This window comes from Dermacentor variabilis, chromosome 3 (genome assembly GCF_050947875.1).
Source record: "Dermacentor variabilis isolate Ectoservices chromosome 3, ASM5094787v1, whole genome shotgun sequence".
In the NCBI taxonomy this organism is placed as follows: Eukaryota; Metazoa; Arthropoda; class Arachnida; order Ixodida; family Ixodidae; genus Dermacentor; species Dermacentor variabilis.
Window position 1 is genome coordinate 128,395,138 of NC_134570.1, and position 27,274 is coordinate 128,422,411.

General features: G+C 44.0%; 1 protein-coding gene across 4 annotated transcripts in view; it reads left to right on the top strand.

Annotated features, from left to right (window-relative positions):
• The window catches only part of LOC142576276 (monocarboxylate transporter 12-like), a 56,702-nt gene extending 50,193 nt beyond the window's left edge, over positions 1-6,509 (top strand). For all 4 annotated transcript variants that reach the window (XM_075686327.1, XM_075686325.1, XM_075686326.1 and 1 more), the window contains one exon: positions 5,098-6,509. In XM_075686327.1, the coding sequence (XP_075542442.1) occupies positions 5,098-5,267 (170 nt within the window). In that variant the 3' untranslated portion in view covers positions 5,268-6,509. The remainder of the gene's footprint in view (positions 1-5,097) is intronic.
• Positions 6,510-27,274: the final 20,765 nt, after the last annotated feature.

Sequence of the window (27,274 nt, forward strand, 5' to 3'; positions counted from 1 at the left end):
TGTATTGCACGCGATAAATGGAGATTGTATCAAGACAAGCATCCCAGGTTAGGTTATGTGCTTCGAAATTATGCCAGCGGGCGCCATGACCTCGTAGGCGTCTTACACGCGCCTACCGTCTTTAGAGATTTCACCGATTGCTTCCTGGAGGAAAACTCACACTAACCCTGGTTATATTTGTACCTACAGGTTTCCTGAAAATAAAGAGGGGCGGGGCAACGCTCTGGAAACTCCTTGCACATGTATCGGAAGAACATAATTGCAAAGTAATAGCATTCATGGCTTGTTGGACAGGGCCAAATTTAGATTTTTTTGATTGTTTTGCCGTTAAACATTACGGAAGAACATCATATAATAAACAAAAAGAAGAACAAGGGGCATGATGTTATAGTCGCGTTAGAGTATCGCCACAAGCAGACCTATTCGCTGCAATAACGCGTTTCTTGGAAGTTATTCCTAAGTGTTACTTCAATGAAATATTATATCCCACTGAAAATATTCCTCAGCCAATGGGAAGACTTGAGCCTGAACCATATAATGTCAGTTAACGTGACCTGGTGCCTTTTTTATTGTTTGGCTGAAAAAAAATCTAACGTGGCTAAGTTGAGTTAACAAAGTTGATGACTTAATATGACAACGAGCAGAAAACTTGAGCGAGCTGAACCTAGGTAGGTGGTTTTCGTTACTCAAACACCGATGAAGGCGTACGTGGCAGAGTTGAGGTTTTCTGTTAGAACGACAGCTCGAGTGCTCATTAAGTGTCGCCTTACTGTAGTCCCCTCCACTAGTGCAGGATAGCCTACTGGACTCAGACTTCGTTAGACGCCCTGTCTTCGATTGATCCGGTCGCAATGATCGGCACACACCTGTCGGCATATTACACAATCATGACCGAATTCTGGCGAAATAATTTGAGGGTTATGGTGCAGAGCTTGTGAAATTTATTCATTTCGACACACAATATTTGTGCCGCCAGTGCACGCGATGCTGCACAGCTTCGTCACTATAATTTGAAAGCCTTTTTCACTCATGCAGATCATATGTGAAGCAGACGCTACTTGCGCGGTTTGCCTGCTCAACAAGGTGTTAATTAGGTGGCCCTAGTTGAGTACTTGCGTCGTTGAGATTGTAACTTTCGTCGCTGTAATACGCTGAGTATGCGTTCGCTTATGATTTGTGCAAGCAGTTATGTTGAGTATGTGTTGGCATAAAGAAAATCTGAGTATCTGTGGCTTCGTCATTCACTCCAAGAACAAGTAAGTTGCATCTAGATGAGCGTAGTTCTGCGCAATTTCAAGTTTGTATCCCTATACAGCGAACAAGCTCTGGCTGCCCAGTGAGAGAGAGAGATAATTCTTTATTCCCATATACACGCGACCGTAGATATATACAGAGTATTTCATTGTGTGCGTGAATCATGCATGACTGTTATTATGTGCTATTCATAGTCTCCATGCTCTCGACTGCTTAGATTGCTCATCAGCCCGTGGCTTGGAGAGCTGTACGGTGTCTAGCGTGTTCCGTTTTTGCAGGCAGGCAGTTTTTGACAATGCTTCTTTTCATTTATAGTAATCCAGTACATGAAGTGGACGATGCACATAGACACGACGTGCTCTGACAAAGGATAATAAGTAGGAAAGAAAATAACAGGGCTAAGAAAAAAAATGAAACCTTGCCCTAAGTTACCGCGAACCAGTATTATGAACACTGTACCCTCAAGTTCTGTTTTTGAGGAGGTCAGAAAAAGAACGAGAGCGTTTGACATAATTACTACTTACAGTGTCTTCATGATTCCAGCGCCTTAACGCAGAATCAAAGCCAGTGTATAAAGCTCACTTTAGCTCTTGTATTTGGCTTCCATGGAAAACGCACTCATCCCGAGAGTAAGATGGCTCTGCTCAATTTAAGAATTAGCTAATAATTGCCGATGAAATAGGTTAACCTAATAAAGAGCTAGATAACCAAGCATACTTTTAACTGCACAACTTGATGAAAAGGTGGAAGTACGTCTGATATGGTTCACCTATGCAGGATTCCGATTGTAGCAAATAGTGGCCACGCGGCCCCGATGGAACATAATTGGATAATCGCATTTGGTTTGGCATTTATAAAAGAAAGTATCATGCTGGAATGTGTCTCATTGTTTTGTAAACACTGTGCTGCTCCTCCTGAAGTTAATTTTTTGTTTGCCAGGTCTCCATTTATTCGGTGATGTTACCTCAGACAAACGGACTTTTACTTGCGTCAATTAGCGTCGCGTCTGTGGACTGCGTTGCGTCCAGTTACTTGCCTCATTGGTCGGGAAAGCCAAATGACACTACTGATTTTTTAAGCCCCAGTAATCGAAATTTAACTGTAAAACTGTTAGCCTCGCAGTTAGAAGGTGTAGTCCAATGACCCTATCGTCGCAGTTTCTTCTATTTTTCAACATTCAGTATATCCTCCTGAGACGTGAATGCAGCTATGGGGCATAAGAGCTCTTCAAGGTGGTTTTTATTGTCTACTCTTACGCTATGAACGTGAAACACAATTTTTGAAATTTAAATATCACTGTCAGATGCCAAAAGCTCTGTCTCCATGTACATGAAAAGAAAACAAACAATAACAACTATCTCCATCATCTCCTCATGTTTTCTTCGATAAATGCAGCACTTCATTGCCTAATGTATATATGACTATGTTAGTAGGACTGGGGTTGCGTGGCAGTTGTGATATCGAGTTGCTGTCGTGCCAGGCAGTCATCAGGACATGTTGACGAAAGGAAGAAAAACATTATTCAGGTATTTACATAATTAAAGGATGTAAGCCAACCGACTGCGGCTCTTCTCCGGGCACTGACTTAACTAGCCAGGCTGGGGTCCGTCCCCGTTTTTCCTTTCTCTTCGCGGTGGCCAGGAAAGCACCAATCTGGGAACCCTGGGTGACCGTAATTCATGAACACGCATTTGCACTGGAACTGAGAGGGCACGTTTCTTACTCTCAAAGGGCGGTGCCCGGTTCACGGCTCAGGAATGTCGCGGTTGGCTGCTGATAACCGGCAGTGCCTCTGGCAACCCTTTTAGATACTTGGCAGTTCGGTGAAATTTCCTTCTCCAAACTTGATCGGCGTTTGGTGCCACACAGGGGAAATCGCCGGTGCGCTAGTCTTTCCTCCCCCAGGTGGTTTTCGGTCGCTGAGGGGGGGGGGGATGTGGAAATTTAGCCGCTGCGGCCAGGATGATACGCGCGACCTCAACCTCAGCAGCCCAATGGCATGGTCAGTGGGCAACCACGTCGCCAAAACGCATGGCATATTACACATGCCTAATAGGCAATGTGTTCTCTAAAACCAACAACCAACGAAAAAAAAACGAACTGTTCTACGTGTCGTCGGACGCGTTAGCCTGAGGCAGTGTAAGTAAATGCGATCTGTCGAGGTCGCATCCGATGCAAGAAAACTTTCACTTTGCATTAGATTGCACGCGCGAAGAACTTGAAGTTCATTTGAACAATTGAAGAATCCTTATTCACTTCGTATGCGATTACAGAGCATAGAATTCTATATTTTCTAGCATTAGACTTTGCCGAGCGTCGAACATATTACAGTGCTTGCAACGAACGGGAGTATCCGCCCCATACAGGCAGCATTTTTAAGGTTACCCCAGTACAAGCATTATTTTGTTATTATTTCATAAATGACCTTTGGAAGTACATTGGTAAACAAAAACGCAACCTACTGCAATGGAGGCCTTTCTGCCAGTGTCGAAATTTTGTGTAGGGCCTTAAACTTTCTCGGGTATTGCATGGCATCGAGCTATTCATAATTTATAGCGGTCATTGTTTAATTTATTTTCTGCGTTAAAATTGTCCTTGTTAACGACTCTTATGAAGTGCAGGAGCTGCTAGATGAATGTTTTCAACAGCATTAAATTTGATTGGTTGTGGCATTGTATTGGGCCCTTGGCCAAACCTGGTATGCTTCTCAGTGTGTTTGGTTGCCACGTTCCCTCAACCTGCTGTAAACATTTTTCTTCTTCATTAGGCACAGCACTACTGATTTACGGTTTTGATCAAAACAAATTTACATTCAAAGTCATGCTACGAATACCTTGTACGTGTCGTTCGCACAAAATCTGTAGAGTTAAGCGGTCAAGTTCAACTTCGTTTAATAACCAAACTTCGCGAGTTTAAAAGCTGAATAAGCAACTCTATTTCACTATGCCCGTTGTCTGCTTATTCCTCAGAATAGAAAAAAAATGCGAAAAGAGCAGGAAGATCTTACAAACGTATTATGAAATATTTATTCATATATTCCATGGTTCTAAATCTTTCTGAGAGGGAGTGCTGCTCAACCACAGAGGACGCCCATAAAGCCTTCTAACTTTCATGAGGAAAACTGATTTCGCCTCCCGTTTAGAGGCATTTTTTCCGTGTTCCTACTTTCTTTTGTCCGTGTCTCTGTCATTTGTTTATTTCCTATTTTCTTTCCTTTTCTTTGATCCCTATATTCTCCCCTTCTCTACCGAAACAGTAGGCATGCGTTGAGCCCCGCTTGGTGCCAGTTGTCATGTTGCTCCCATGTTTCCTTCGTGGCCTTGTATGTTTCCATATCTAATATTATAATTTTCGATCCCTAAATAGTATTATTCTAACTCTTCAGTATAGCACACCATTTGTTCGTTATGGTTAAGCTTCTTCGGATATGAGGACTAGAGGTGAGGATATATATGAGCATATGAGGTTACAGAATACGCTTTTTCAACTGGTGCAGAAAAATAGATTGAAATTTTATATAGTGGCAGGAACAGGGAATCACTAAACCATATGTGCTATAAGGGTTATAAAGTTCTTTGTCTTTCTTCTTTTTTTTTCGAGGATTTGTAGCCTTGTGTGTTCTGCTAAAAATTAAATATAACGTTCTGCTTGCTGACAGGCAAATGCGGAACATTGCTTAACGGGAAAGCTTTTCTTGACCAAACCCCCAATGTTCATTTGTGAGCAGTGGAGCCATACACATACCTGGAGTTGTATGATCAAATACAGACAGTTTGCACTTCATTTCGTGGTATGGTCTAGCCTGGAGAAGAAGCTTGCCTCATTCTTGTTCTGCTGTTGCAGGTCTATTCAGGGACAATCTTGGCTCGTACGATGCGATGTTCTGGCTTCTGGGAAGCCTGTGCATATTCGTCGGCTTGCTGTGGATGATTGTGTCGTGGTTTGAAAGGAAGAAAGTTCGCAACTGGGAACTGGACATTGCCAGAAATATGCCATGCACGTTGCACATGTGAAGATTGAAGCCAGATAGAACAACCTATTTTAGTAAAAAAAAGTTACCTGAGACAATGTTCTTCATCGTATATGTGATGGCCTTCGTAAGCGCCATTTCCGCTTTAGTAGTATAATAGTTTTGGGCTAGAAGTAGGTCCTCATCGTAAGCCATCTTTTTCTTTAGCCTCAAAATTTGCATGAGCATTGTGCTGGAATATTGTAACAGCATGTGATTGTGATAACGTGGTAGAATTCTATGGTATACTCGGTATTGAGCAATGGTGCGTAGCAAGCCCTAATACCGGGGGCCAGAAAAACTCGCGTTGGCCTTTTATGGATGTTGCCAAATTTGTCCTAGTGGATTAAGCCTCGGCTGCTCCAAAGAAAGCTCGTGGCCAGCTGAAACCTAAAGACATATCCTTTTTCGTAGACCACATGGCTAGTAAATTTCATTATGTACCTGTCTTTAGAGTTAAAATATCCGTAACACTAATAAGAATTTCCATGCAAATCCTGCAGCACTAGTGCTTTATATGCTTTTGTGGACATAATTTTCGCTAACAGATGGAGCAAGCAAGCACAACGATAACAAGAAGTTGTTAATGAAGGACATAATGTTGCGATTATCGTACGTGCTTATATTTAAAATTTGAAAACAGTCATATGCGAAGACACTCCAACTTATCTGGCACGCGTTCCGAGATGTTCGTCATCAATGTTAACGCTGTTTCGCATTTGTAGGCGGCAGTCTCGGTTCAAAGACGATCTTCCTATGAGACGCAGTCGATTGTCAGTTGCAATGGAAAGGGCGAAGACCACCTCGTTTTTCCAGCTGTCAGCTGGAGTGCACTGGAGCGCGCCTGTTATCAGCGCCGCCTTGCGTTTCGACTGACGTGCTGTACGGAGTGAACTACGTCATAGGTGGGCGTTTGCCGTAATGCCGGGACTCCCGCCTATTGAAGCCACGTATCATTTCGGGCGTTTATAAAATGCAATTTCGCTGTAGCACAAGTCTGTGCTTAACGTTATAGGTTAGGTTGCGAGCGAAAAATGGCGCTGAATTGAAAAACGAGTGCCGTCACTGCAACGACGTTACCGCGCTCACTGATCTCGCGGAGTTTGACAATGTCCACATTGATCCGGCAAACGCTGATTAGTAAGCAATGAAGAACTATGTGCATAGTACTGCGGATGAAATACATACTCAACTTGACAAGTTCCGAGAATTGTTCATGAAATAAAGATGCTAAAATATGAGAGTACGTTGAATTCAGTGTGGTTATATTGACGTGAGCTTTCGGGGAGACATTCAATAAAGCAAGCTTCGATCTTGATTTATTAATGTTATCTGAAAGAAGATGGTATCATTACTGACGTGGCCTACTCCTTTATGCAGGGCAAGCAAAACAAGTGCGCAAGTAGTGATATGCACTGGTGACGGTCAAATCGTGTTCACATTTGCAAAGTTATACGCACATAAGAAAGCAGAAAGTATACTAGAAGACACACGCCTTTCCGTAAACGAATGAAAGTGCACAAAAGAGGCTGAAACACGCACATAAAGTTAGTTCATATCTGTGCAGGAAGGCATATAAAACATATAACAACGCCAGACAAGCGCGATACGCATAAAACATACACTAAAACCACTGGTATCCCAAGAAAATGTAATAGTAGGGCCAACCACGACGCACTGAGTAATAACATTATATATATATATATATATATATATATATATATATATATATATTCTTTCCAAGTACACTTTGCAAAGTGAAGCGTCTGCGGTCTAGCCACAATAAATCTGCCTGTAGTATTCGCCTCGCGGTATCGTCACGCGTGCACTCGAGAAGCTGCTGTACCTAGTCATCAGCCTAGGCCCAAAGGGACGAGAGACTGGCAACTCGCTGAATTATTTGTACAAAATGATGGTTGAATATTGCGCCAAATTGCAAACGATGCAATGTATTCACAAGGTTCCTCTTGTCGCTCAAGTTTGGAGGGATGGACGCCTTAAAATTACGATCTATAAAGAATAACTGTGAGCGCTTCGATTTCTGATCAAACCAAGTGTTTGTGCTGATTCCACACGATGTCATTCTCAGAAACAGGCGAATTCCACAATGAGTAAAGAGGGATATTTACTTCATTTTTGTAGTCGTGTCCCTGTGTTGGAGGAGCCTCCGTTGCAATGTTTTCAAGAATGTTGCAGTGTCCTGGAATACACTTTTACGCTATGATGCACAGTATCTTGTGCGTAACCTTATAGTTTGCTTCACCAAGTCTGTATTCAGCGCTTTTCGGTCTGTGCTATTTATTGACGTAAGTCCGGGACTCACCAAAGATTACCCATTTCTGTGTGATCTCCACTGACGTTATGAAGTGCAAGACAGAAAGGCTTGCAAATATTTCGGAATATGTAGAAGATATGTGCTGAGAAAATTTAAACTTTTTTTAGAGCTTAAGGTCCAGGATAACAAATGCGCATGTAGACGAATCATTTTGACATTATTCGTCTGCATAAACATGAATAGACAATGGATCTAAGGGATAAATTTCGAACAGTACAAGTTGTTGAGCATCGTAACTCTCAACACATCTCTAAGTACGTATGGTACGCTCGATTAGTAATTTTATCTTGGGCATTGACAGGATTCAAGGAGTGCAACCGAGATCCGTTCTGCGTGCTTCCAAACTCGGTAATCCCCAATGTCCCAGATAACCTGATGAATTTCCCTTTCATTTCATTTTATTTTAGTGGGTGCCATTCGTGTCGCTTAGGATGCGGTACGCGTGTCTAGAAGTTTAAGCCTTTCAGATAACTGGAAAAATTGAATGATGAGCCTCAGGGGTAACAAGAGGATTGCATGTTACTTGGGGGACGCTAAGACACATTCAGAACCATCTTTCTAATAAACGTTGCCGTCTCTCCTCCGAAGGTCGCAAGAAAGCGTCGAATAAGCTATTTTTTGTTTTACCAGTCCATTTTTAACTTGCAGTAGTGACGAAGGTAATACTTCCCATTTTGTTCATGGTGTTCATTCTGCCCGGCCACGCTTCAACTAGTATCCGCAAAATGTATGAAAATAGAGTTCGGAAGTTATGCTCTCCCAAACTCAAATAATTCAGTCAATTGTTTAACGGCCTTTCATGTACGTCATAAAACACTTCCGATTACACATATGTTGAGAAATTTTCTAATATATGCGAAATGCTGTACAAGAGAGAAGTAAAAAAAAACACATCTTTACGTTTGCTCGCACACTGGTGAGAGGTCACGTAAAAGGGTCTCCTTTTCAAGCGTTTTGGTACCAAATATTCTGATAAGGCAAGCTTTTCCACTAGCTAGACGTTTTCTAACTACGCTGCACGCTAAACAGTTTTCTAAGATAATGCATGCAGTCCACATATGTCGAGGTTACTGAACTCAAAGCAAATTTCAACCTGTTTTAACCTGCTGCCGTATGTGTTAATGATGGTGAGCGTCTGTGGTGTTGTTGTGTATTATTTTTTACTTGCCTCCCATCCAACAATTCGCTGCGCTGCCTGTTGTACAGCAGTTCATTTTCGCACTCTTCACTGTGGCTTTGCTGTCACGCTCGCTGAGATTCCGAAAAGTTTGGGAGTTTTGGGTTTCGAAGAAATCATGCATCCTAAGGACGGCCTTATCCAAATTCTTGCCCTGCTGAAAGCAGCGGTTGACCGTCGAGTTCGTGTCAGTTCTCTGTCACTGACAGAACGGATAACGAAGGCGTGCGCCTTTTCAGTCGTCAGTATCCACTACTATGGGCCCCTCTATGTACGAACAGCCGGGCCGTCATATAAGCACTTTCGTGGTGCTTTGACACGTGCTGTCTACCTCGAGCTAACGCCACATGTGACTTCAGCGCCCACGCTTGCAACCTCTAGTCAGTTTTCCGCGCTGTGACGTGTTCACCGTCGAGTTCGTGTCAGTTCTCTGGCACTGACAGAACGGATAACGAAGGCGCGCGCCTTTTCAGTCGTCAGTATCCACTACTATGGGCCCCTCTATGTACGAACAGCCGGGCCATCATATAAGCACTTTCGTGGTGCTTTGACACGTGCTGTCTACCTCGAGCTAACGCCACATGTGACTTCAGCGCCCACGCTTGCAACCTCTAGTCAGTTTTCCGCGCTGTAACGTGTTCCAGCAATGGTGCAGTGAGGAAATAGGAAAAAAATTTCTCTATTATGAATGAAGCTTCAAGGCATTGGTCACCGGGCTACATAACCATGCCACCCCAGTGCGGATATAGCGAAAGTTTTTCGCAGAACGAACTTGCTAGGGAAGCGGATGGTGTGAGTGCCCTGTTCAATCCACCAAAATACCTTGGAAAGGTCACGACAGGGCGTCCTTGCTAGCTTTGGCCAGAGTTAATGCCACGTCGCTGAACAGAACCAAGGTAATGTTTGCCGTCGCTTGGAGGTACAGAAATTATTTTCGCCATTCTTTCTAACTAGATAATTTGTCTTAATAAATTATGAACTTCTCAAATATTATAATTAGATGAAAAGTGTGAATGACAAAACTGTAGAAAGACGTGCAAAATTCCCGGTACAGCTTTCTGTTCCTCAATACGTGCTACATAAAAATATTTTTCCGAGCGTAAAAGAAGCCCGCCAATACACGCAAAGTGCCTCGAGCGGCCAGTCGTGCTGCACGTCCTAGGACGACAGAAAAACATGCACCTATGTATTTAGCATATACCCCACCTAGTGTACTTTCACTGCGCTTAGAATTTTTTCGTTCTTTGGCTTCTTTTATTTGGGTTTTGGCTTAAACGTCCTCCGAGATGTTGACTAGTTGGAAGCAACAGCCTTCTATTTCTGAATTTAGTACTTCAGAATCTAGTACCAGGCCCTCAGAGGTGTAACTCGTGCCCTATTGAAAAGTCTCGTATGCACGTGTTATATGTGGCTCGTAATACGAGATTACTTGATATGTGACCCGTCTCCCACGTATGGTTACGAGGGACCCACGTATGAGTATGAAGGGATCGTGTGCCACGTATGTGCTACCATAGAAGGGACTCGTATCCCACATATGCGCTGCAGTACGATGCGATGGCCTTGTATCCCTTGCATGCACTGACTTACATTACCGTTGACTGCGTGGGTTGCACAACAAATATATCATTGTAGACTTGATAGCTCATGCAGCACCTGCACCATGGCGCACTCATGTGACGGGCTCTGTATTAATTTTGCCTGTGGAGCTCCTTATTGAGGAGATATACATTAGCCAGTTCATGTATATCTGCTCACTAAAGAGCCGATATACATTCTAGAAGAGCTTCGAGAAATGACTATCTGCATTCGACTTGGGCCGGGCACATATTTTCCATTCCATCAAGAACTTAATTCCTTTAGAGATGCAACGTACCTTGGGAAAAGTGGGCCTGCATTTATAGGAATGAATCCTCATACACTGTAAAAATTTTATTCACTAACATATTACACAGGTTGAATGGCCGGTATACAACATTTACGAAACTACATGCAGTAAACGTCGCTAATTAGAACATTCGACCTGGCCACGGGTTCTTGTCGTCGAGGCCTTGTTTCAAGATACGGTGCATCTAAGTTAATTATTAGGAGCAATGTTGCGAGACAGTCTTCCATTCGTTCTTGCATGCCGGAATAATTGTTGTTGAGCTCAAGCACAAACTGAGGACCTTTTGTAACGGCTTATGCATAACTTGCACATTCTGGTTCTTGGCACAACAGCACAAAACATAATTAACTGTTTGAAGGTAGAATGTTTTTGCCAAATGCAACACCAAGGAGTATTTTTATTGCACGTTTATACATTCTTCAGAGAGACCTAGGTAAATAAAAAGATTACCGTAAATTTTTAAGGTTAACTGAGAAACTAATCTTTTGCATTGGTATAGCATAATTCGTCCATGGCTTGATCAAACAGCGTTGGTGAGCGCACTCATGAAGACTATATGGTTGTGTGCTCATCAGAAAACGAAGAGTGAGAAACCTTGGCTAACTCATGGCATCGGCAACGAGAGACATTTAGTTTGTGAGTCTCCAAAAAAAGGGGGGGGAGCGCAGGCACGGCAGCATTTGCGTGTGCCGGTGCCCGCCTGTAACGGATGTAATCGCACTCCTGTGAGCATGAAGTGAGCGAGTATCAAGCGGTCACCTATTCGGAGATTAGAAACCAGATAGCCATCAGTCCTATGAGTGCAAGAAGCAGAAACTGCCTACGGGACGAAACGAAAACTAACCACCGCGCACTCAGATGTGCGAGCAGTAACAGACACGGGGGCGCAGAAAAATACAACAAAAACCAAAACCATCGGCGCGACAAGAAAAAATTCCATGTATTCTCGCAGAGTGCCAGTACATGCTGGTTGAGAAACGTTAGCGAATTAGCGTGCTTTTTAATATGCAGCGGCTTCGTAAATATGTGGCATTGACCATTTTATATTTATTCGCGAATCCATATATTCACGTCTTTGACAACGAAAGGGTGAAAGCCTGGTGCGAAATCAATGCTTCGCAAAATAGCAAACATATGTCCTTAGTGCCGTCAGTACTTGCTGCGATGGTACGTATATATGGGGTGCCACCACAGCATGAAGTGGGGGAAACAAATTTTGATGCCACACAGTTCAGGGGTGCGGCCATTATCCGGGTAAATAGAGCAGTCTTCCTGCTAGAAAACATTACCCTTGTAGCCACAATCTACTGGAGGTGACAACCCAGCATCACTGATTACTTTCAGCCCCCCCCCCCCCCCCCCAATCCAAAATTCTTCAAATAAAAGCACCGTGTTGTAGCGAAGAAAAGTAGCAACAAAAAGTAGCAATACATTTTTTTGCCTGGATCGTGTTATTGTTTTGATGAGTCCTGAGGCGTTTACGGCCCCTACAACTTGTAATTAACGATGTTTACTGCAGGTACACATGTTCATAAATACACGCTTACTTAACGTTTCTCGGCATGTTTGCTAGGCAACGGTTCATTGTGAGCACCGCAATTTCTTCTCGTCCTCAAGGGCACCACATGTCGATAGAGATGCATGAAATGCATCTGGAAAATCATTCATTTCGGTGTAATGCATCTATCGTTAGAAACATTACACAGACAAACTTGACACAATGTGAATGGCACTTTCCTCAGCTACCAATTTATGGAGGCTCAATGCCGGCTTCTCAACGGTATTGCCGTCATTCAGGAAGCGCCGACAAGGAGCCCCTGTGAGGCTCCTCTATCCGAATGCGGGGACTTCCTACACCAGTTTTGCCAGTTCTTTGCAGAACAGGGAGTCCCTGCCATGGCCTTGGAGCAGGTCCCACCTATCCTTGTAAATGAATACAAAATTTGGGGGTGTACCTGCAATAAAAGAGGGCAGCGATACATTAAGACTGCGTACGCGTGAGAACGTGAAAGCACCTTTAGTCAACCAGATGGCTGCAATGTGACGTTCGCAATATCGCACATGGACTAGGTATACCTCAAAACGGCCAGAACCAAAAAGCTTGTGTAGAATCAGGGAAGCGTGCTGCTTTCTTACCCCAGCTTCTTATCCCACACAGTCCGCTGAACTTTCTTATTAAAGCAACTACTTCGCTTTGTTTACAGGAACCTAATTGAGAAATCTGGCATCAATTCATGCAATTCTGTCGCGTTTTATTGTCTGCACAATCGGTGATCACTTTTATGTCAGCAAAAAGAAGTTTGTCCAAACGTGCAATAAATGTAACCGAAAACGGAGGTAGGTCGAGTGCAATTATTGTAGGGGCTTCCCACAAAATTATATAGCTTGCATCTATTTGAAAGTAAATTTTAAACAAACTATACAAGCAATACATAAGCAGTTTCACTGAGCCCATGTCGAGTCTTTCAGCTTTGTGACATGCAGGAAGTGGTACAGGATGTGCCAGCCAACGAGAAGAGCTCTCCTAATATCCGGCTCTGATCACCCTCTGAGCAATTAGTGACAGCCAAAACACAGCTTGTAACAGTACAACCCTTGGCTTCTGCTACGAGGCATTGCATAAACCACAAACGCAGAAGTACATATTAGCATGCTTTATAAAAACTATACTCACTGGAAGTGACATAATTGGTAGGAATGCTCGGCTCAAAATATTTCGAGTTTATCAACACTAACTGATGAGTAACTGAGAAAGTTGGCGCATGTTCAAGCTTAACTTTTGAGTTCAACACAACAAGGGACACAACAGGCATAAGATTCATCAAGTAAGCGTTATTTTAATGGAAGGCATAACGAAAATATTTACACTGCATATCCACTCCTACTGTACAAACGTTCTTTCAGAATGAGGGCACAAGTTGCAATGCAAATGTACAAAAGCATAATAAACAGTACTTGCTTAATCAAATAGAATAAAAAAGAACAGAGTGATTGGTAATCCATGTCATTTAAAGAGTATTCCTCTTTGTCATGCATTCATAATGAGCGCGGACTCACACATGTGCCATTCTTTGATCTGGTTCTCCTTACCGTATTTCTTCATTAGTCAGTTGCCATAGGTGAACAAAAGAGGAGAACAATCCAAATCTGACGCGCAGCACCAGCCATGTCAATGGATTGTCAAGTAAAACGAGCATACTTGGCCCTGGAATGAATTATGGTGCTCTCCTGGGTGCACGTTGAGGCACCAGCCAGTTTGCCCCATGTACATTTGACCAAATATACAGATGATCAAAGCAATAAACTACGCTAAAGCTGACGGACACAAGTGAAATTTGTTGGTACCTTTAACTAAGCAAGCCTCCCTTGCTTGGGTGGATTTCTTAACTCGCTTGTGAACTGCTATGCATACACATTTCCACCGAAAAATAAAGAAGGCAGCATATCCACAACAGTCCATAAGGGAATTGAAAAAGGTGAACAGGCAAGCGAGGTTTGCTTGGTTAAAGATACCACCAAATTTGTCTAGTGTGTGTGAGAGGCACTCTCCTGTATCCCTTTCTCATGTGGTGGAATGTACACATAGCTGACTGGCCGTAACTTAAAGTGCCAAATTTGTGCCAAGGGAATCACCATATTTCACTCAAAATACCAACATGCTGGTCCAACTTGGCCGTGCATTGCCGCGCTAGGGCTTCAGGCTGAATTAAGATCGTTGGTCTGTTTTAACCCTCGTTGGCAAATTGATAAAAGATGTCAGTGAGAGATACCACATATATAGGACGTGCGAACCAGTACCCATTATCAATACAAGAAGAAAAGGCGTCCTTTCTATATGAAAACGAATGCAGGTTAGTCTCCGCATCTTTCCTTTGCTTTTTGCACAAATACTGTTTATCGTGATTTTGTTGACTTTATATCACAACTTACATCTTCCCTCTAAAAGAACTTGTGCAGAATATAAGCGTACATCCAGTGTTATAGTTATTCTTAATCTTGCAATCAAAATAACGAATCAGTTGTTAGCAACCGTCATCTATGGTCTCCCTTCCCTCCCTGTGTAAATTCTGTAATGAAGATTTACATGAACTGAGTGGCAAACTCATAAGGACGCTATAAATTTCACCTAGTGAACACGGCTAGTTCTCAGAAAACGAACAAATACGACGATAGGTATTAGTTAGCATACTGTGGCAATAGTAGGTGCAAGCTAGCTTCTGCATTGCTGCAATACTTCAGCTGTTACACAACTACAGCGCGTAAGACACCACAAAAGTATAAGTGCACATCAACAAAAACAAGCAGGTGCATCAACGATAAATTTGACCAAAACAATCACAATATAGGCTGCTTTGTGTAGCTAAAACAATAGCTGATATGCGGAAAGTATATACAGAGGTATTCGAGAGAAAACGAGACATCCACCCAATCGTGGCAATTGCGACAAAGGAAATAAGATATCCGGTATTACCTTAATCAGGTATTACCTTACGGAAATAAGGTAAAAAGGTGTACTTAGCCATAGATGCTTGCCTACCCAACCTAAATCTATACGAGTTGTAGTGGATATGACGGTTTCAGTAGACACTGGTCCTGTCAAAAATAATTTTAGTATTAGATAAAACGCTTTCAATTCATGTGCCCAGTGATCGAAATCTGACTGATATCATTATGATTTTGACTTGCTGGTTGAACACATTGTGACCTGAGCAGCACCAAGGAGAATGCAGAAGACGACAATGCACAGGATAAAACAGAACACATAGAAAGGGACCCAAATCATTAGAAATAATTCTTGACACCTGTTTAATTATGGCTTGTTAGTTGATTATTACAATTAAAATTACGCTTGTGCCAATAAGATTGTTCTGTGTGGTGCTGTTGGAATCAAATTCATTTGATGCGCTACATTGCAACACTGAGCAAACATCAGAGCAAGAGCCAGCAGACAATTTAGCGCTAAGTGCGAAATAGTTTTCTTCGATGATTGAGCATCAATACACTGAACTATCCACCAGCTATGTGGTCTATGCTATATTGCCTTAAAGTGAAAAATAATGTAACTAGACCTAGTCTCGCAACTGCTACACTTCCTACTTGCATGAATGGGGATAGCTTGCCAAGAATTTAAAATAATGGGAGAGGAAAAATTAAGCTTCCTGGAAAACACCTCACTACTGTAGCGACTGCAGCCCAGTGGATACTGATCTTCATGAATGATCTCAAGAAGTGCGACCTCGTCAAATGTGTTTTTGCCAGTGGCAATATTTCTGGGAACAAGTGAAATAATCTGAATACGAATGTTAAACAACGCTAAACACGCCGTGTGCTTAGAGCTGAGGCATATTTGGCCCAGGACACTTTGAATTCTTACTTACACAGAAACTGCGCGGGCGTGTTGCAGAAAAAAAAACGAAAATAAAAGCTACTGCATAGGAAATAGTATCAAAATAATCTAATCAAAATTAAAAAAATGATAAATATACTGTGCACTAAGCAAAACTATAATTTTACTTGATGCTATTGATGCTACTGATGCTACTGATGGAAGAAAATGATCAATATCAGGACATAGTTTTATATAGAAAATAATAATATTTGCATGACAGCCTTGAATACAAATAATCAGCAAGTTGCATAAATATTTAGCCTATTTAGTAAGCTGTGTAGAGTAATATGTTCACAAACTTAACCACGAATGACACCGAGATCCTACTTTTGGGAACACATATACTTCATACTTACATGAACCAACCATCCACATTTCACAATGCGCTACGGTAGCCATCTAAGCGTTGCCTGCATTTCTGGTGGCTCCTCCGTTACGTGGACGCTGTTGTGGGTCACAGTCAGCAGCAGCAGCAGCACATCCAAAAGGAATGTTTGTCTACACAACAATTCATTTTTTTCATGGCTTAGATTAATCAACTGTCTCGTGCCATGTTTAATTATGTGTAAGTTATGGCAACAAATTTGGTATTGAAAAGTAAGTTGTACTAGTAGCATGCTTTGACTGCTGACATTTTTTTCTCTAAAACTGCTCATAAGCCGAAAATCTCGTAAGCAGGGATTATTCAAAACGTCAAAACATTTATGCGCTAAGGAAACATAATTGCAGTAAGAATGGGTGAAAATGCAGATGATTTGTTATTATGCAGCTTCAGCAGAAAAGCGGGAGCTCGCGCACAAGTGCACATGATGAACACGATTATTTCCGAACGCAATATTTCGTATCGGAAGAAAACGCTTATCAAGATTTTCAATTTCGCACTGAGGCAATAAACTTGCGTAACTAAATCCTGACAACCAGCCCCTAGCAAGCGTGAACGCACGTTCCACTGTTGCTGTGGGAGTTCCATTTGCTATGTTCGCGCATTCTATGCACGCACGAGAAGCATGCACAATACGTGTGAAGCTAGCGAGCACGATGGCACGACGCCATCGTGCTCGCTAGCACGACGCGGTCGAAAAGTGCTCTCCAAGTTGCCGGTGCTGCGTCTACGCTGTTACTCCCAGCATACATGCCGCTCCGTATTAGACGAGCTGAGGCACGCTAATAATACTCATTATTTCTTGGCAACATCCCCAAACTTCCCACAACCACGCACACAATGGGAACGCACTCCACGGCATGAAAATCGTTGGTTCACATTTGCCTGACTCGCCACGCATAAGGCGAGTTTGGAACAAAACACAAGCTATCTTATGGCACTTATGTGCACGCTAAATACGTCATATTTCAATACAGCAAACACAAAAGCACACGATCAAACAAGCGAAGCGTAACACCACAGAAGTAGCGGCTTGTTGCGTGCTGAAAACAAAAGAATAACAACAGCGCCACTTGCATACGTGTTAAGCTGTTGTGGCCTCCGTGATACCTGAAACATTACCACGTACACTAACATTTTGTCCGTGTTGCGCCCGACTACTTGTAGGTGTGGCGAGACAAATATAACCATCGAATCGTCTATATTGTGCGCTATAGTTTAGCGAAGGAAGAAATTCTATAGCGGAATTTCGGTATTAAATTGCTTCTGGGGCACGGACCTAGAAAACGCATAGCATGCGAGATTCGTTTATGCCCTCCTTAGGAAGCCTTCGCTGGGGGGAGGGGGGCGGCGGCGTGATTTGAAGGATTTGTTGGACTTTGGTAAGCTGTACTGAAGTCCCTCCACAATGTTTTGCGTTCCTAACTGTGCTACCCGCACCTGTGTTTATCGTGTCACCCCCGAAGTTGCCTCAGACGCAACCACTCGTCTCCGCTGCATGCATATGTCCTATGTGGTGTATGCCACAAATGTGCGGTGGTGTACGATGTGTTTGCAACCAAGTGCTGCAGTGCATTCCAGTTTTCTTAAAACACTATCATTGTGGTTTACCTGCATCAGCGATGGAAACCATAATGCGTTTGCATGACGTTACATTGTGATCATGGAATTTTGTGTTTGTCTTCTTAAGTGAGTGCCTTTCACAGCTGCTATTGCTTGATAGTAGAAAATGACTGTAGTGGGGCTTAAATAATACGGCTTTTTATTCCTCGAAAATTGGCGTGAGTCGTATTTTTACAAGATCATAAGAACGCAGCTCTGGACATCGAGCTCTAAACAAACCTATCTAAACTTGTTACAGTACGTCAACGTTACTATGTCGTGTCAATATCTCAACATGCTCTCAGTACAGAGGGCTGTGCACTATATTAAAGGCAAATGTAATTTTCTGCTAATCTGAACTAGTGTATATTATTCCTTCATATCACTTATACTGAGCCCAAATTTCTTACTGGTGCACTGTTCGCTGTTCGAGTTAAAAGGACACTATAAGCTATTACTCAACAGTATGCGTTACAATGTTTTGACATGAATTCAGGGGTATTATATGGTGTGCCGCGCATAGTAACTCTGCACAAGTATTTGTATGAATGCACATGTCCTGATTCCTCCATCGCCTGTAGTAAGTAAGTGATGAAGCAAATAAATATTTTCAGCCTGTGCTGACAGAATATGATTCCACACAAGGAACTAAGATGCTCCTCGCAAAAATCAGAACTTCTGCTCTATAAACCCACATGCCGGGGTCGAAAAAGCATTAGGGAAATGCCGGGCATTAGGGTCACAGTAGAAGGCACCACGATACCGATAGTGGAGAGCCTGAGAATACTTGGACTCCGCATATCTGAAAACGGCCATAACGGAGAAACCATCAAACTACTTGACAATAGCGTTCAACAAACAATCAGACTAATAAAGCGGATGTCCGACAGGCACTATGGCATGAAAGAGCGCAATCTGATCCGATTGATAGAAACATGAGTAATCAGTCGTATTTATTTATTTAGAAAATACTGCAGGCCTTGTAGTGGCCCTTGCAGGAGCGCCAGAAGTACAGAAAAAACAGAAATACAGAAAACAGAAAGTACCAAAACAGAAATAACAATGAAATATTGCAAGCAAGTATTGTATATGTGTCCCTTACCTCAAGCTCGACGCTGCGGAGAAAACCGAGATAGAATACATTACTAGAAAGGCGTATAAGCAAGCCTTCGAACTTCCGGCAAATACGTCAAACGAGAAATTCTTGGCGCTCGGCGTGCACAACACACTAGACGAACTTATTGATGCTCAGAGAGCAGCGCAGTATGAAAGGCTTACACAGAGTTTGACGGGGAGACAGATCTTAGACGACATCGGAATAACCTACGAAGCTCAGCATGGAGTGCGCAGAGACATCCCAAGGAAAATAAGGGAACATCTGTCAATACCCCCAATACCCAGAGAGATGCACCCTTAGTTTCAACAAGACCGAAGAAACGCAAGAGTGAGAGCTCTCCACAAAAGATTCCGTAGTGCCAGGGACGTGGTCTATGTGGTCGCGGCGGAGTACGCAAATAGACGGAGTATGTCGGTAGTTGGTAAAAGTCTAGAGGGTGACTGCAGAGTTAGTAGCATGGTAAAAACGCGTAAGGCGGAGGAGGCTGCCTCAGCACTGGCAATAGCCTCCACGGAAGCTAACATCGTAGTAAACGACTCCAAGACAGCCATCAAGAACTATGCAAAAGGAAGAATCTCGCCGGAAACGCCGAGAATCTTAAACAGCTTTCGGGAAGATCGCGACATTCACATTATATGGGCACCCGCACACTCCTCTCTTCCCGGTAACAAAGTAGTGCACAACCTGTCTCGAGAACTGACGGGACGAACAGGTGACACGGAACAAATACTGGGAACAAAGAGAGAGTGGATGACCAGCTTTAACGAGGTCGCCAGACATTATAAATTAGGAAGGGCCCATTTCCTCCCGGCAGACTCCTCGCTTAATAGGCGTCTAGTGATGGCATGGCGCCTCTTACAATAAGAGACATATCCGAACCCGGTGGCCTACCACCATTACTACCCGGACCTTTACACGGATATGTGTAGATTCTGTCAAGAAAGGGCCGACCTACGACATATGGTTTGGGCTCGCCCTCGGACACCCACACAGAATAAGATAAACAAGACCAGAGAGCAGTGGGAGACCGCGTTGCTGAGCTGTCCATCGGAAGACCAACTCAAGGCAATCCAGCAGGCCGAAGATGCCGCCAGGGCCCAAGGGCTCGAGGCTGTCATCTAGGCAGAGAGGCCTAGGTCTCAAATCTGCTATGCACAAATAAAGTTTATTCCTCCTCCTCATCCACACAATTTTGTTAGCTTCGTAATCGGCTGTTTATTTCCTACCAAATTATTATGCATGCGGGAAGTTTATATGCTTTCGTCTGGACAACGGTACAGATCTTGACATAACCAACGATCTGCTAACTAGAAAAGGAACTCCTATGGCCCACTTCCATTAAAATGACACATTTGACAGTGTGTGGATTCCTGAGTTACACATTTAATTAGCCATTGCAAGCACATGCAGTGTTTGGTTTAGTAAATATCAAGCCGTTCTTCCATTCACTTTGCGGAATTCTTATCGGGTTTCAGATAATGTTTAGTACAATATAACGTAAGTAGAAGCAAGCACTGTGAAGTACAAATGTTAGGTGCGAGTACCGGCTTTCAGCACTTCATTCAAAATTGATTTATTGAAAGCTAGAAACACAAGCTTTAATTCAACATAACCACTTTGTTTCATGCCTTTGTACAAAGCGTAGGAATTAGTAGTCATTAGACTAATATGTTTTGAAACCACTTGTTTTCCAAAGCTTCATATTTGCCAGCTACGTGGAAGCGGGACACCAGACTAAAACAAGCATAATAGTAATACGATATCATCGAGCGATGCTCGAGAAATGAGCCGCCGTGAGAACGACGATGAAGTTGGTCGGTGCGCTTGGCGCGAGCGAGTGCCGGCCTGGCTGCCTGGCTCCAGTGTAATAGCCTGCAAATAGCCTCTTCTGTCTGTGTCTTTCCACGCGCAACATTCTGGTGGAGGTCAGCTATCCCCGTCCTCACCACGGAACTCAGAAGTGGACGGCACACTGAGCTTGTCACCATGCCTCCCGGTGACGCGTGCACCTCTGCAACGGCTTCGGCTTGTCCCACTGCTCTAATCGTCACGGTCGCCCCACATCGCGACCAAGGTGTGTTCTCTGGCCTGGAGGGCCAGGATGTTGACCACTCGATCAAACTCTATGAACACGCCAGTGCTCATGACAGGTGGGACCCAACGATTATGCTCGCCAATGTCATCTTTTATCTCGGCGGCACCCCACGCGTGTGGCACCATACGCAGGACGACGAGATAACCAGTTGGGACAATTTCAAAGAGAAGCTACGGGGAACTGTTCGGCGACCCCATTGGGCGCAAGGCTGCCGCGAGAAACGCTCTTGCGTCTCGTGCTCAGTCATCTACGGAGCCGCTAGTTTCCTACATCGTAGACGTCTTTGCTCTATGCCGCAAAGCTGACCATGGTCCGAAACCGATAAAGTGTCACATATTCTAAAAGGCATCGCCGACGAAGCTTTCAATTTGCTTGTTTTCGGCAACGTCTCGACTATCTATTTATCTATTTCCCATGGGGCTTCTGCTTGTGGCACGGAACAATATAACCATCGAAGTTACTGTTATTGTCCTAAATGTTGAACAGTAGGGGACTTAAGTAATAAATTTTAATAGTAAATTCACACAACCCGGAAAATATATATATATATATATATATATATATATATATATATATATATATATATATATATATATATATATATATATATATATATATACAATATATGTATATAGACAATGTATCATCATTTATAAAGCAGCTTTGTCATGTATCCCACAATATGTTAAGCAAATGAGTAACTTGGGGGTCATTGAAACTTTTGTGTTAATGTACACCATATAACTACTCAGCTTTCGTTTTCTGGCACGTGTTGCAAGCATGGCTGTCTTGCAATGGTTTTCATTGTAATGGTTCCCATCTTTAGAATCTTCAGCTTGCCACTTTTTCTGCCTGTCGCTACATTGAATAGTTGAAGTTTTTGCATGCTCTGATTACCTCTCCACAATTTCATTTATTAAGCGGCTTCATCGCAACTACTGGACTTACATCTACTTAACATCATCCTGATTGAACATTTTTTCTTGCGAAATATAGCGCAGAATAAGAATGATGCAACAATAGAGTTTGAAATTTTTTACTGGAAAGCAACTGATTTTGTAATTATGTTTCATACAAGATCTTACTGCACTGTTACTGTCACCAGTGCTCACTGTAGGAATTGAGGAGCAATTTCGGCAGCGTAAATATTTGGCAAACACAGCTATTCAAGTGATCCTGCAGAGCTAATTGTACAATATATGTAGGAAATTTTGTACCATGCAGGTGTGCATTTAAAGCTCTTACAAGACACGAACAAGTTTACATTAAGATAGCTGCTTGGGCATGAAGGTTGCATGTCATCCCCTTGGGCCAAGACACTGCCGCGCAGAAGCACATACAATGAACACATTAATGCGCAATCAGGGCACAAAGAATCGATGCCAGGCTCATTTGGTTCTATACGTGGCACGAATCGTTCTGTACGAAGCACATATAAATGAATACAGGGTACATTTGCTTTCATACGAGGCACACATTGAACGGGTAGACCGCTCGTAACAATGTACACGTGGCAAGTATAATTTCATATGAGATTTTTCGATAGCGTGAGCTCGTGAAAATTATGCTTAATAGGCAGAAGAACTTGCAGGCTCACGAGCGGGTGAAGCACCGATGACGCTAGAAAGATGCAGAGAGACAGAGACAGAGACAAAAGGAGAGGAAGGACAGGGTGTTTAGCCAGTGTAAGTACCGGCTAGCTACCCTGTGCTGGGGAAAATGTTAAAGGGAATAAAAGGCGAAAGAAAGAAACACTGAGAAAAATTCATAGAGTAAGGCGATGCTACGCGCTACAACATTAAATGACGGTCGCACAATTCACAGGTCCTTAAAAACTTCAACAGAGCCCTTGAGACGTTAAGTGCCGAAACTCGTCTAGACGAGTGTTCTAGAACTTTTTCTTCTTTGAAGGGAACGATTGTCCAGTTTTTCTAGCGTGGTCACGAGCATTTTTCTTGGCGCATTATAACGGGAACAGTCACAGAAAAAGCGCTCGAACGTCTCCTCGCAGACGCAGGTGCCGTGAGTAGGGCTGTCGGCCATTCCAATGAGGAAGGAATAGAAGTTAGTGAATGCACACGCCGAGCCACAGGCGGCGCAGAAGTGTTGCTTCCGCACATGGTAACCCTTGTGGAAGATGGAGTTGCAGACGTGAAGCCAATCTGTGGAGACGTGCGCTCCTGAATTACCTGGTGTTCTACAGTCTCCAGAAGCTCGCGTACGAGGGAACGAAGACTTGTGGCCGCACCTGTTCTCGACAGTGGTATCGGTCTAATATGGACACCATCGTAGGCCGATCGGGCAGCCTCATCCGCACTGTGATTTCCCGAAATTTCGCAGTGACCCGGTATTCACTGGTAGATGGTGCTGTATACCTTGTCGATTGCGTGACGTTGGAGTTCTCACATGTCTGCGAGTAATTGCACATTAGGTCCATGGTTGATAGGAAACAGCAGACACTGGAGAGCTGCCTTCGAGTCACAAAAATAGACCATGAATGTGATGATACGTGAACATTAAACTTCAGAGTAGCAAGGATAGCTACGAGTTCTACAACCGTCCATAATGTAATGTCAGACGTCTTGAATTTGATAGTGACGATTTTGCGGCAATTGCCACTGCTCCAGCTGGACGTTTAGAGGAGACACAACCATCCATGTAACGTGGATCCGCTTTTCGTGCTTGTCATGTAGGAATGAAAGCACGGCTTGTTTGAGGGCCAGATATGACATGTGCATTTTCTTTTTGGTGCCGGGAATGACAAAGACGCCTGGAGTGGATGCAGGCAGCACAGTGGCAGGGATGGTCGTGCTGCAGGCATGAAGTGTTATGGTAAAGTTCCTTGGTTGGCGGAAATAATCCTGCTAAACGCTGGACGAGGTTGAGCAATAGGAAGGGAGGCGAGATGATGCGATGCAAGTCGGGCGGAGTGCGAGATGTGCATCCTTAAAGCGTCGACTGGAATATACGCATTGATCGAGTGGTCATGGGCGATGGCAATTGTGGCTACCGTAGATGCACATCTGGGGAGGCCAAGACAAATTCCCAGAGCTTGAGCTTGCACAGACTGGAGGACATGGAAGTTGGTCTTACCGGTCCCACCCAGTACAGGTAAGCTGTAGCGCAGCAGGCTCAGGAACAGTGCGTTATAGAGGTGGAGCATCGCACTCACAGAAGTACCGAATGACATCCATGCAAGGATTCCGAGCACGTGGGTCATAAGGACTAGTTTCTTTTTTAGGTAGGAGACATGAGGACTCCAGGACAGGTCTCGATCTATTATCACTCCTAGAATGCTGTGCGTCTTCTCGTAGGCAATGGGCTGTCTATTAATTCTTACAATGTACGATCTTATTGCTTTACACGTGAAAGCGACCATAGAGCACTTCTCGGAGGACATCTTCAGACCTCGGGCTCGAAGATAACCTGAGGTTAGTACGGCCGCTTTTTGGAGTCCGACGCGCACCTGACGATGCGTCTCTTTTGATGACCAAATGCATACATCGTCTGCATAGCTCGACACATGGACGGATTGCGGAAGGGTATGAACCAGGTCGATAAACAAGAGGTTAAATAGAGTGGGGCTCAAGTCTCCACTTTATGGTACACCACGGTAGGCGTTCTGTAGGGATGATGGACCATCCTCTCTTTGCAGAAAGAATGATCTGTCCTTCCAGTAACTGATTATCCATCGAAAAACAAGGTCATATAGGCCGACACCGCCCAAGGCGTGCACGATGGCTAGATGGGTTACGTTGTCATAAGCGCCTTTAACGTCAAGGAACATCACCCCTGGTAGTATCCTTAGATTTTTTTCGTGCTGAACAGAAGAGACAAGATCTATGACGTCGTCTGCGGAAGAGTGTCCGCGTCGAAAGTCTGCCATAGCGTCAGGGAATACCTCGTAGTGTTCTTGATACAACTATAGATGTGTCAGGACCACCTTCTCCATCACCTTTCCTAGACAATTCGTCTAGGAACCCGTCTAGAACTCGTCAACTCGTCTAGGGGTGATTTACATGGTTTGAGCCGAGGCACAAGGCGGCTGGACTTCCATGCAGCAGGGACCTCTCCTTCCCGTCATGAATTGTTGTACACGTCTAGAAGAGCATGCGGGGCTGTTTGACCGAGGCTGCCAAGAGCTGCGTATGTCACCCATCAAGTCCAGGCGATGAGGAACGTGTGCCCGCTGCTAACGCCACTTGCAACTCCTTGATGGAAAACAGATTGTCCACACGATAATCCCGCGAGATTGGCACGTTATGGGTATCATGTGCGGGAAACGAAGACGGTAGACCAACAACCTTCAAACAGAAGTCCTCCGCTGCGGCGATGTCTCAGCGACATCGGCCGATAGCCAAGCATTTGAAGGGGTGGCGTTATTGCGCTGACGTTCGAAAACTGCGCACCGTTCTCCATAAATGTGACAGGGGTTTATGTGCATCAAGGAAATCACAGAAAGTCTTCCATCTTATGGACTTGAGGGAGTTGATGCTACACTAGATCCTCTACTGTATGGGTCTCGCCTCCCTTAGGTCGTAGATGGACTTAGTGCGTCTGTAGCTTCATTCCGCGCGACGGCGAATTGTTCGAAGGCGCTCCAATTCTACTTCGAATAAAGAAAACTTAGGAATAGGCCTAACAATTCTTGTGGCTTCTTGAGCAGCTTCCTTAATTAGCTCTTCGAGGTTGCCTGAAAGACAGTGCTGGATACTTTGGCAATTCTCCATGAGCATCGTGTATTTAGGCCGGTCAAAGCGTTGAAGAACTGTAGTAGAGTGTGACCATCGTATGTCGTCGATTTTACCATATGTTGGAGCGTGGTCGCTACCATGCGTTTCGTTGTCCGGAAACCACTTCACACTGGCACTGTGGCACCTTGAAACAAAAGTTAAGTCCAGGCAGCTGCTGTATGTCAAGCGCCGCAAGAATGTGGGACTGCCATCATTTAGGCAGCAGAGTTCACGTGCTGAAGCGAAGGATAGTAAATGTCTTCCTCGACAGTCGGTCTTTAAGCTTCTCCATAGCAGATGATTCGCATTGAAATCGCCGGTGATAATCCATGGTCCACGTGTCACTGTTAAAATTGCACTTAGTATGGCGTTGTCAAATCCACTCGAAGGTGAAGTGTAGGCACCTACGAGCGTGAGTGCGATGTTCTTGCACTTCATAGTCAAACATATGTACTGATTGTAGTCATCAGGTGCCACTGGTTGTAAAACATAAGTGAAATCGCATCTGACGTAAACGATGACTTTGCTGCGATCGCTACAGGTGGCTGACATGAAAGCTTCATATACTGATAGACGGATGGCGCTCACAAATGACGATGATTGGAAACTTGTTCTTAAAAGAAAGGGACGAAAGTCCGAAATGTGGGGTTTAAGGCCGCTGATATTGCACTGGAAGATGTAGCGTGGCGCTTGAACTCGCTGGACAGTGTGCCGCTGCTACAGGATTGCGCGACACAGCACTCAAGGCTACTTCTGCTAGGCAGAGAAAGCAGCGCCCTAGCAGCTACCAGGCGGCTCACAATGCTGGCGCGCTGGTGCAATGACGTACGCTGCCAGTGGCGTTGCCGATTAATTACGTGTCACATATAATATTATACGACGTGAGACTGACGGAAAGCCGCCTGCCTTAAGTCATCCCTCAGTGGAATACTAGATAACGTTAGCGTGACGTTTACTACAGCTCAGGCGGAACGCTTGTGTTCTTGTAGTGTGCGTGCCCTCAGCGATCACGGCAAGAACAACGCTGTCCTCGTTCATGCAAAGAGCCGATTTAGTGGAGTGTGGACTGTGCGTCCGCTTCGCCCCGTTGTTTTTACGGCTGTGCGCACTCCGTGTCCTTGAAAACCCTCTGACTCTGCATGCACGAGTTGTCCACGCGACGTGGATAGCAGGACAGCACGGCGGCGGTAGGGCCAATGACGGGAAGCAGCATGAATTTTTTTTTGTTAAAGCTCGCAGGTAAACGACGAATGCCACTTCGTTGTTAGGCGCGACGCCGCGGCTTCTGCACTG